Source organism: Mirounga leonina, unplaced genomic scaffold (assembly GCF_011800145.1).
Source record: "Mirounga leonina isolate KUSES-001 unplaced genomic scaffold, KU_Mleo_1.0 Mir_488, whole genome shotgun sequence".
In the NCBI taxonomy this organism is placed as follows: Eukaryota; Metazoa; Chordata; class Mammalia; order Carnivora; family Phocidae; genus Mirounga; species Mirounga leonina.
The window spans coordinates 11954394-11966082 of record NW_023270777.1 but is presented as its reverse complement, the minus strand read 5'-3'; the positions used below and the strand labels follow the sequence as shown (position 1 = coordinate 11966082).

At 50.4% G+C, this 11689-nt stretch overlaps 1 protein-coding gene and 1 pseudogene across 1 annotated transcript; one reads left to right on the top strand and one right to left on the bottom strand.

The window, feature by feature from the left end:
* The first annotated feature begins 3798 nt into the window (after window positions 1-3798).
* LOC117999911 lies at window positions 3799-4754 on the top strand (annotated as a pseudogene).
* A 3658-nt stretch (window positions 4755-8412) lies between these two features.
* Window positions 8413-11444, bottom strand: PLD6 (phospholipase D family member 6). Its single transcript, XM_034989288.1, has 2 exons — window positions 11003-11444; window positions 8413-8660 (listed from the first exon to the last, which is right to left on the bottom strand). The coding sequence occupies exons 1-2, from the start codon at window positions 11442-11444 to the stop codon at window positions 8413-8415; spliced, it is 690 nt and encodes a 229-aa protein (XP_034845179.1).
* Window positions 11445-11689: the final 245 nt, after the last annotated feature.

Below are 11689 nucleotides of genomic sequence, written 5' to 3'. Positions count from 1 at the left end.
CTGTTCACTATAGTTTGAAGTGTTACTTTGTCAGAGTATTTATTCCTCTGTGTGACATGCTAGATTCCCGTGGATGTAGCTGATCATTTCTATTTTGTAAATATTACCTAACTTTACATAAACTATATCATAATAAACTATTTTTGCATCACCCTTTGCATGCCGTCAATGAGATTTTGTATAATGGAGAGACGTGCAAAATACGCATTTAGGTCAACATTGTCAAAATTCAGACACTGGTCAGTAGCCTAGAGACTTCTACTGGAGTTTTTGTTTTTACTTTTTATAATCTGCTTATTTTTAAATAGTGTTTTCAGAGTTTGGGATTCATTGTCAGCATTTTAAAATCAGGAGATTTCACATAAAAATCTGTATTGCACATGTTCACATACAACACAGTATTTTACATCATGAATCGAATAAAGGGACACTGGCTCTGTTACAGAAACCTCCAGGGGAGGCCAAAAGCACGGGACGAAGTACTGAGGAGACAAAGGAGCTATATCACTGGCAATCAAGGAACTCTCATCTCTGCGCCTTTATTATTATATTTATCTAAAGTGTTACTTTTTGTTTAGAAAAGAAAATACATTGTACCTCATGACCAAATTCACACACGTACACCCCAACCACAACCCAACATTTCACAAAACAACGCACCCTTACTACAATATGCTATGATGTCTACATTCTATTTAACTTTTTAAAATTCTGGTTGTGACCTACTGAGTAAATTTAAAATAAGAAACTGGAGTTTTCCAATACTGCCACAACCTTTGGAATGACGTATGTGGAAATCCAAAGTTTTATTCAAATAAACACAAAAATTAAAATCACTCTACCAATTGGAAATCAACTTATGGAATTCACAAAACTTAGAAAAAATAGAGTACAGACATATAAAGGATACATACTTCCAGTGTGCTATTCTAATTGTTTGTTTAAGGATGTTTCAATAATTTCTTGTCTGTTAAGAAAATTCTAGCCACTGGTCTGATGTAATGGTGTTGTAAAAGCTTGAAGACACTTCTTTTTAAGCTATGTCAGTGCAGTTTTGAACATCAGTTGGCATTTGGAAAATCCAGCACCCTTTCATGATGAAAACACTCAGCAAACTAAGAACAGAAGGGAGCTTATTCAATATGATAAAGAACATCTATTTTAAAAAAAAGACAACTTCATACTTAATATTAAAAAACTGGAAGCTTCCCCCCTAAGGTCAGCAACAAAACATCTGTTGTCACCATGTCTATTCAACACTGTTCTGGAGATTCTAGCCACGCAAGAAAAAGGAAAAACATCCATATTGGAAAGGAAGAAGTGAAACTATTTGTAGATGATATGATCTTGTATATGGGAAATCCTAAGGAATCCACCCCCAAAAAATCTATTAAAACTGATACGAGTTTTGCAGTTTTGCAGGATACAAGATTCATATACAAAAATGAATTGTATAACACCCTCCAGTTCCATCCACGTCATTGCAAATGGCAAGATTTCATTCCTTTTGATGGCTGCATAATATTCCATTGTACATATATACCACATCTAGTATTCTGCTGAGCAAAATAAGTCAATCAGAGAAAGACATGTATCATATGACCTCACTGATATGAGGAATTCTTAATCTCAGGAAACAAACTGAGGGTTGCTGGAGTGGTGGGGGGTGGGAAGGATGGAGTGGCTGGGTGATAGACACTGGGGAGGGTATGTGCTCTGGCAAGCGCTGTGAATTGTGCAAGACTGATGAATCACAGACCTGTAACCCTGAAACAAATAATACATTATACAAATACAACATACGTTAAAAAAAAAAAAGATAGCAGGAGGGGAAGAATGAAGGGGGGAAATCGGAGGGGTAGACGAACCATGAGAGACGATGGACTCTGAAAAACAAAATGAGGGTTCTAGAGGGGAGGGGGGTGGGAGGATGGGTTAGCCTGGTGATGGGTATTAAAGAGGGCACGTTCTGCATGGAGCACTGGGTGTTATACGCAAACAATGAATCATGGAACACTTCATCTAAAACTAATGATGTAATGTATGGGGATTAACATAATAAAAAATGAATTGTGTTTACTAACAATCTGAAACACATTAAGAAAACAATTCCCTTGCAATAATATCAAAAAGAATGAAATACTTGGGAATCAATTTTTTAAAAGAAGTTTAAGACTTATCCATTGAAACTACGAAAGATTATTTAAAGAAGAGGAAGCCTACATTCATGGGTTGGAAAATACGGTATTGTTAGAATGGGAATACTCCCCAACCTTGATCTACAGATTCAACGCGATACCTATCAAAACTCCAGCTGCTGGGGCGCCTGGGTGGCTCAGTCATTAAGCGTCTGCCTTCGGCTCAGGTTATGATCCCAGGACCCTGGGATCGAGCCCCGCATCGGGCTCCCTGCTCAGTGGGGAGCCTGCTTCTCCCTCTCCCTCTGCCTGCCGCTCTGCCTACTTGTGTTCTCTCCCTAGCTCTCTGTCAAATACATAAATAAAATCTTTAAAAAAAGAAAAAGGTAACAGGACCCAGAATAGCCAAAATAATGTTGGAAAGAAGAACAAAGTCAAAGGACTTGCTACTGGGTTTCAAAACTTGCCACAAACGAAGATAGTGTGGTACTGGCAGAGGGACTGACCTATAGGTCAGTGAACCATAATTAAGAATCCAGAAATAAGTGAATACATTTCTGTAATGAATCGATTTTTGACAAGGGTGCCAAAACCATTCAGTGGGGAAAGAAGGGTCTTTTCAACAAATGGTGCTGGGACAACTAGCTATTCACATGCAAAAGAATGCCGCTGAACCCCCTTCCTCACACCATACACAAAAAATTAACTCAAAATGAAAGGGGAACCCTCCTACACTGTTGGTGGGAATGCAAGCTGGTGCAGCCACTCTGGAAAACTGTATGGAGATTCCTCAAAAAGTTGAAACTAGAGCTGCCATATGATCCAGCAATTGCACTACTGGGTATTTACCCCAAAGATACAAAAATAGGGATCCGAAGGGGTACGCGCACCCCGATGTTTATAGCAGCAATGTCCACGATAGCCAAACTGTGGAAAGAGCCAAGATGTCCATCGACAGATGAATGGATAAAGAAGATGTGGTATATATATACATACAATGGAATATCATGCAGCCATCAAAAGGAATGAGATCTTGCCATTGGCAACGACGTGGATGGAACTGGAGGGTATTATGTTGAGTGAAATAAGTCAAACAGAGAAAGACATGTATCCTATGATCTCACGGATATGAGGAATTCTTAATTGCAGGAAACAAGCTGAGGGTTGCTGGAGTGGGGGGTGGGGTGGGAGGGATGGGGTGACTGGGTGATAGACACTGGGGAGGGTAGGTGCTCTGGTAAGTGCTGTGAATTGTGCAAGACTGTTGAATCTCAGATCTGTACCTCTGAAACAAATAACGCAATCTATGTGAAGAAGAAAAAAAAAAGAAGAAGAAGGTAGCGGGAGGGGACGAATGAAGCGGGGGAAATCGGAGGGGCGGACGAACCATGAGAGACGATGGACTCTGAACAACAAACTGAGGGTTCTAGAGGGGAGGGGGGTGGGAGGATGGGTTAGCCTGGTGGTGGGTATTGAGGAGGGCCCATTCTGCATGGAGCAGTGGGTGTTGTGCACAAACAATGAATCATGGAACACTTCATCTAAAACTAATGATGTAATGTATGGGGATTAACATAAGAATAAAATTTTAAAAATATATAAAAAAAAAAAAATTAACTCAAAATGGGTCACAGGCCTGACCCGGAAGTGGGCAGGCCCGATGGGGGTCAGCAACGAGAGCGAGCGACAGGAGAACACGGCACACACAGCCACGCTGAGGCCTCCCCTCTCCACTCCGACTGCTGCGTTTCCTGCCACCACTGACCCCCGAGGATCATCTACCCTTGGGTACAGGTTAAAAAGCAAGTAGCAGCTGGTCAGGCGAAGAACGGCACTGAAGCATTTCCAGCCAACAGGTGCTTTGGAGGATTTCGCTAAGGTTTGGAACATGACAGTGTTGAACTGAACCGCAAAACGCAATTTGCTGTCTACTTACCACCGAAGGCAGAAACCGGAAAATGCCCTAGTTTAACTGGAACAGAACCAAATTTTGTATGAAAGTCTGGTTATCACCAAGCTGCTTCAGAACGTGGCCTTGTCGTCCCTGTCCCAGATATCAGCCCTCGTGGCTGCAGTAAAGGAGGAGGTGAGGGCTGGGACTCTGGCACTGGCGCTGGGTTCCGTGGGGATGCCACCGAGGAGCCTTGGAAAACTAGCGACAGAACGTACTCTTCTGTCACTAAGGAGCTTCCCCAACTCATAAAGGCTAGGTTTCCGGTGGACCCCCAAAGGGTGTCTATTTTTGGCTACTCCATTCGAGGCCATGGAGCTCTGATTTGTGCTTGGAGGAATCCTGGAAAACATAAACCTGCGTCAGCATTTGCTCTAGTTTGCAACACAATGCTCTGTCCTCGGGGCAAAAGATCCAAGTAAATGGAAGGCTTATGATGCGAGCCACCTTGTGGAGTCCTATCCAGCCCTATCCTATCCAGGTTCTCAGCTGGACAAACTAACGGATCAGGGAAAAGACCGGTTCCTTTCAGATGCGCAGTTACTACCTGATGACTTCATAGCTGTCTGTACAGAAAAGAAAGTCCCTGTTGTTTTTAATTACAAGACGTTTATGATCACAGCTACTACTTCATTGCCCGTCAGACATCCTGCAAAATTACGTGAATGCATGAAATCTTCAGGTAAGAGAATTTCTTCAGGATTATAAAATTGTTATGAACAGATGTGCAGGGGAAAAGGATCTGAAAACACTGGATTGCACAGTGCTAAAAATGCAGTTGAATCCTAATTGGATCACTTTCTGAATAAATCTACAAAACCTGAAAAAAATGGTTCACGGGCTGACACATAAGAGCTAAGAGTATAAGACTCAGAAAAAAACACAAGCAAATCTTTGTGACCCTGGGTTGGGCGATGGTGTCTGAGCTATTACACCAAAATACAAGCAGCAGGAGTAAGAACAGGCCAATTAAACTGTATCAAAATTACTAACACACAGCCGCACACAATACCCAAGAAAGTGAAAAGACCACCCAGAGAATGGGAGAAAGTCTTTGCAAATCATGTTTCTGATACGGGATTTGAGTCCAAAATATAAAAAGAACTCTTATAATTCTTATAATTTGTATTGAGTTATAAGTCATAAGTTATCATAACTTCTAATTCAATGATAAAAAGGCAACCCAATTAAAAAAAAAAGGGCAGAAGACTTGAATAGACATTTCTCTGCAGACAATACATAAAAGACAAGTACGTGAAGAGACGCTCGACATCCTCAGTCAGCAGGAAAACACAAGTCAAAACCACAATGAGACACCACCTCACACTCAGTAGGTTGGCGATCACTGCAAAAGTCAGTAGTAATTTTTTGTTGGCAAGGATGTGGAGAAGAAGGAATTCTCATAGTCTGCTGGTTGGAAGGTAAAATGGTGCAGTCACTTTGGAAAAGTCTGGCAGTTTCTCAATAGAGTTCTAGGACCCAAAAATTCTACTTCTAGGTATATACTCAAGAGAAATGAAAACATACGTCCACACGAACACTTACATGTGAATGTTTACACCATCATGTGTAATGGTGGAAACAACCAAAATGTCCATCAATTGATGAATGGGTTCAAAACATGTGATCTATCCACACAACAATACTATTCAGCTAAAAATGCGAATAGTGACCCATGCTACAACAGGGACAGCCCTCAGAAACACGCTTGGGGTGCCTGGGTGGCTCAGTCGTTAAAACGTCTGCCTTCATGGGGCGCCTGGGTGGCTCAGTCGTTAAGTGTCTGCCTTCGGCTCAGGTCATGGTCCCAGGGTCCTGGGATCGAGCCCCGCATCGGGCTCCCTGCTCCGCGGGAAGCCTGCTTCTCCCTCTCCCACTCTGGCTGCTTGTGTTCCCTCTCTCGCTGTATCTCTCTCTGTCAAATAAATAAAATCTTTAAAAAAAAAAAAAAAGTCTGCCTTCGGCTCAGGTCATAATCCCAGGGTCCTGGGATCGAGCCCCGTGCGTCGGGCTCCCTGCTCCACAGGAAGCTTGCTTCTCCCTCTGCCCCTGCCTGGCGCTCCCCCTGCTTTGCTCTCACTCTGTCAAATAAAATCTTAAAAAAAAAAAAAAATGATGCTAAATGAAAGAAGGCAGGTACAAAATGCCGCATACTGAAGGATTCCATGTATATGAAATGTGCACAGCAGGAAAATCCAGAGAGACAGAAGTAAACCGGTGGTTGCCAGGGGCTGGGAGTGGGAGAGCACGGAGGTACTGCTCTTGGGACAAGGTTTCTTTCTGGGGTGATGAAAATGCTCTCAAATCAGAGTGGTGCATACTTTACAAGGGTGAATCTTGGGATACATGAATCCGAATGAAGTCTTTTTAAGAAAGCAATCAGTTGTTTTTTTAAAAAACAATTCAAAAGAACCAGTACATGCTTTAAATTACAATAGAGGTGCACTGCTTGAATAAGCGCTCCGTTCGTGCAGGTGGCCGGGCTAGGTGACCTTCTCGGCGCCAGGCTGCGCCGGGCAGACACGGCTGGGAGCGCGCGCGGCCCGTGTGCCAACCGTCACAGGGCGGAGAGGAAAACACTGGAGACCCTGCCACCGGCAGCAGGGACACGTTGGGAGACATGTCTTGGTTCCGTGCGTGTTTGCTCAGGGGGAAGCGTGCACACAGTCCCCCCCCCCCCAGCCCGGGGGGAAATCGCAGGGGTGAGCGCACCCGCAGTGTGATGGGCCAGCCCCGCCCTGCGAAACCACCTCCGGCATCTTTGGAAAACACTTCACAAGGTCCCCCAGTAACACGTCCGGGTCTTGCTCCTGCTGGCGGCACCCAATTTGACCAACGGCTTCTAAACAGTTCTATGTCGTCCGCTCCCCCAAAAATGTTCTTTAATAAACAGCACCTACTATTTGAATGAGCAAAAGGCAAAGAGACACAGTACCACCATTCCAGAACAGGAACGTGTTTATTTAAACGGGCCAGAAGTCCAGGACCACCCGGCCCCATCGGCCAGGACACATCCTACCACTTGTCACACTTTCCCTTCAGCACATGCACTGCTGGAACAGACAGGTGAGAAAACACCTTCAGTGGGAAAGCAGTTCTTACTTCCAATCTATACGTTATACTTTATAGCTTCAATTAAATCAGAAAAAGTAACTTGAGGTTACTTGCCTAACACAGTAAGTCGAAGGTAACTTTAAACGGGAAAAACATGCAGCACCGGAGGCCCCCTGCGGGCGGCTCGTGGGCGTGACGGACGTCAGGACAAGTCACACGGCATATGACACACACAAACACGACACGATGGCAGAGCCATCGTTCCGAGGTCACTTGAGCTATCGACATATGAAAAACCAGTGTGTAGCACCTCACAGATGGACGTCAGATAGCTCGTTACCAGGGAAAGCAAATCCCAGAGGCGACCGTAAGAGCAGACCCTGAGGTGCCACAGCCCGAAACCGGCCGCCCTCCTGCTTTCCTCCCCAGATGGTCACGTAACTCAGGGCGGACTACGCTGAGCCCAAACTGCCAAGGAGCCAAGTTCATGGGTAGTACAGGGAAGGTCACTTCTAAGCGCACAGAATCATCCTGAATGTGAGAATGTTGACGGAGGGAAACAGAGGCAGCTTCCGGCCGCTTACAGTCCTTGCGGACAGACCCTGCACTTGACTGCAATGAACACAGAGGGCAAGCGGCGGAGGATGAACATCTTCACATGTATTTGTCGTAAAGGGTCATCGTGCAAGGGGACCTGGGTCAGAGCATCACCTGCCTGCTTCGGGGGCCAGGGATGCTCACGAGGGGGCCTGGAAGACAGCTCCCCGCTCCCGCCGTGCCCAGCGCCCCTCTCTCCTCCTGCCCTTTCAGACTCCAACCCGCCAGTCGGCACCCGAGGAGCTGGTCAGAGCAACACGAGGGGCCTGCGGCCTTGGCCAATGCCAGGGGCCAGCGGTGCTGATGGGAGCAGCCGGGCCTCGGGGAAAGGCGGCAAGCGCTCGGAGCCCCTGCCAGGGGAGGGGAGGGGGGCTGATGGGAGTCGGCCAAAGCAAGAGACTCTTCTAGAATCAGGCTGGGGGGTCAGCTTGCATGCCCGGCGGGGCCTGTGCCGGGAAACTAGCTGGCCCGACACAGCCGCTCGGTGCGGCGCCGAGCGAGAACCGAGGGCGCGCGGCCGTGGTCTGAGGTTTCTCTCGCGGTGCCCGTGGCCCAGGCCGCTCCGAGCCCCGCTCTTCGTAGCTTTGGGTCTGCTTTCGACTCCGGGGACCAAAAGTCGTGATAGCGGACAGCATCTCCCTCCCGCTCCGCAGATGGAGGAGAGCGCCCACCTCAGTGACTCTGCTGCTTCTGTGGGAAATAGGTGTACTTCGTGGGATTGAACTCTTCCCAAATACGCTCAAATTCTTCCAGAAAAAGCCTCACGTACTCCTCATCCTCCATAATCAAAACGTTTTCCCTGTTGTTCTGAATGGCTTGCGTGGTCCAGTTGAGGGAGCCGGTGATCAGCACCTTCTTGTCCACGATGGCAAACTTGTGGTGCATGTAGCCGAGGTCCTGGTCGTGCCGCACCTGGATGCCTGCGGAAAGGGCGAGTCAGCCTTGACCACCGGCGCGCGCTCCCGCGGCCCGCGAGCAGCGACGCCTCGATCTGTTTCTGATTCGGTAGGAAACGGGAAGCCTGTCACCCTCGGGCAGGGGCTGGGGGCAGCGGCGGATGGGGACCAGCCGCCACCGGCGCAGGGGACGGGACGGGGGGACAGAGACAAGCAGACACCGATGTCACACAAGTCGCCTTCCCGCGGAGACAGCCCTGCCCGCGCCCAGCTCTGCCATCTGGGGGAGGTGTGCCCACGCACACTGCTCGAGTACAACCCCACCACCACGGTCCTGTTAGTGCCGCTGGGAGGAGCTGGCCATGAACCCGGCCGGGGTCTCCCCGCCTGCGAGCTCCCGCTCTGCCCACCCCGGTACTGGAACAGCCCTGGAAACCTGGAAACACCGTGCACGCCAGGACTGTACCCCACTGCCTATGGGGGGCGGGGGGGGAAATGAGCCCGAAGCAGGAAGACCACAGAAGCCAGGTCCTGGGTGTTTCGGGTGAGGGACTTCGGCGTCACCGGAAGTCAGCTCGGGGCGGGGGGGGGGGGGGGGGGGGGGCGGGGGGGGGGCGCCCCCCCCCCCGCCTGGAGCCTACCTGCTAAAGCACAAAGAGCCCTGACTGCTACAAAAACGAATTCTCCCTTGCCCTGACCCTTTGGTTCACCGAAGAGCCTGTGATGGTTGCCTTTTGTTTTCCTGTCTCTCTCCTACTGTTTTCAAACTCCCCTAGGACAGGACCTGTTTGTCCGTCCCCCTGTGCATCAGCCCTGGGTTCATGCCTACCTCCCTGATGAGCTATCTGCTCAGCGAACAAGACCACTGCAAATGGGACTTAAAAGAACAGTTTAAAACAGGCTGCTTTGCAACAGGGTCACCACACTTCACAAATAAAAAAACGGGATGTCCAAAGTGGGATGGGATTTCAGATAAACAAATAATTCTTGAAAATAAATATGCCCCACATTTGGGACATACACCAAAAATTATTCGTGGCTTATCTGAACTTCAAATGTACCTGGGGATTTTGCCCAGCAACCCTGCCTGGAAACCCTCCTATCCCAGGGGACCCGGACGCCACTCTTTACCTCTCACACCCTCCAAACAGCCCACCAGCAAATCCTCAGCTGTACCTTCAAAACAGATCTTAATCTGACCATTTGTGGGGCACCGGGGTGGCTCAGTCGGTCAAGTGTCTGACTCCTGATTTCGGCTCAGGCCACGATCTCAGGGTTGTGGGATGGAGCCTGCATCAGGCTCCAGACTTAACACTCCCCCGCCTTCCTCACCTTCTGCCCCTCCCCCCCAAAATCTGACCATTTCTGCCTGCCTCCAACATTACCACAGCCTCTCCCATCCAGCAGAACACACCACTACACTGAAATTGAGGAGGAAATACAGAACTCCTAGGTAAGCCCACGATCTGAATTTAGACCCTCTTCAAAATCATTCCTACTTCCCGCTTCATCTGTCCCCACCCCAGGGGGAGAAAAAGGCCAGCCAGAGGTTTGGGTCTTCCCCGGTTTGTGCAGCTCGAGGGACAAATTAACTGTTCACCAACTAAACATTTTAGCTGCACTTTTTAGTATATTATTCTTATTCACTTCAAAAGCCCCAGCATGAAATTCACTGGTGCCTTAAGGTGAAATGCCTTTTTCCTCCTTTAGCCCCTCGGTGGGTTAGCCCCATCTTCGCCATCTTGGGGCTCCTCCTCCCATGCACACAGTCACTGAGAGTCCGCGAGCGGGTGGGCTTGCAGACGTGTTTTTCGAATTCACCCTTCATCTCCTCAGGGCCGTCTGGCTAGGCCACGGTCATTTCAGTCTGCAGGAGTCAAAAACAGCTGCCCGGGCTACATCCCCCGTTCTACCTGCTCTAGGCTTTCCCCCCCAGTGTCCCAAGGCCAACACGGGTCATGAGAATGTGGGGACTCAAAGGAGCTCGGTGGCTTCCCCGGTGTCACTGGGCAGGCCCCCAGCCTCCGAGAATCCCCCCAAATCTTCCTCCACTGGCTGGGGGACACACAGGCTGCTCACGCCCCGGGGCTCACACTCAGACACCCACAGCACAGAAGCGCACCCACCGGGGGAGGGCAGGTGCTCTCTACAGATGGCCCTGGAGTCTCTGCAGGGTAAAACTATCCTGCCCTCACAAGGCCACCACGGGACATACATGGGGTCACGCCCATCCTCAGACCCCTGTAGGATCCGCCTTCGACATTCCCCCCTGGGTGAGATCACGCGCCAGGTGGGGTGTGAGCCCCAGGGCGCTCCGCGGACCTGAGCTCCAAGCCTGGGCTCCCGGCCTCTGCGGACCGGCCTACCTGCCTTTCGGAGCAGGCCGATCTGCGAGCCGTTGAGAGCCATGTAGTCGCAGTCGGTGATGACCCGGATGCGCACCCCGCGCTGGTGCAGGAGCTGCACCGCACGGCCCAACTGCGGGCTGGAGAAGGCAAAGAGGCAGAGCTCGAGGCTGGCGCGGGCGGCCAACAGGGCGCGCAGCAGCCGGCTGAGCGAGCTCTCGCCGTGGGGGAGGCTGCACGGGCAGCCCGCTGGGGGCCCCGACGGCCCCTCACCCGGGGCCTGCAGCAGGGCCTCGGTGCAGGTCACCTGCGACGGGAAGAAGAGCACCTCGCGCCGCGGCGGCCTCCGCCGCTGTTGCCAGCGCCCGGCCCGCAGCCAGTGCAGCACGGAGGGCAGCGCCTCCAGCGCCAGCGCGAGACCCAAGGTTGCCACGGCCGCCACCTGCCACCGTAACCGCTCCATGCCGCCTGGGCCCCGCCGACGACCCGCGGCTTTGCCGCCCACCGCACCTGCGCTCCCGCGGCCACGTACCAACCGCTGCCCCCCACCAACCGCTGCCCAACGCGCCTGCGCCCCAGCCAGCCACGTGCGTTCGACCCCCTCCACACACGCTCACCACGCCTGCGCGCCCCGAGCCCTGTAGAGCCGCCCCCCCCCCCCCCCCCCCGCCCCCCCCGCCGGCCCCGTGCGCCCGCCCTGCCCCCACC

What these genes read in the sequence shown, in the direction of transcription:
- PLD6 (XM_034989288.1), bottom strand. Translation starts at nt 11,444, where the DNA reads ATGGAGCGGTTACGGTGGCAGGTGGCGGCCGTGGCAACCTTGGGTCTC. An exon ending in CGGCCTGCTCCGAAAGGCAG is followed by an intron (nt 8,661 to 11,002) that starts GTAGGCCGGTCC and finishes CCCTTTCCGCAG; the next exon opens with GCATCCAGGTGCGGCACGAC.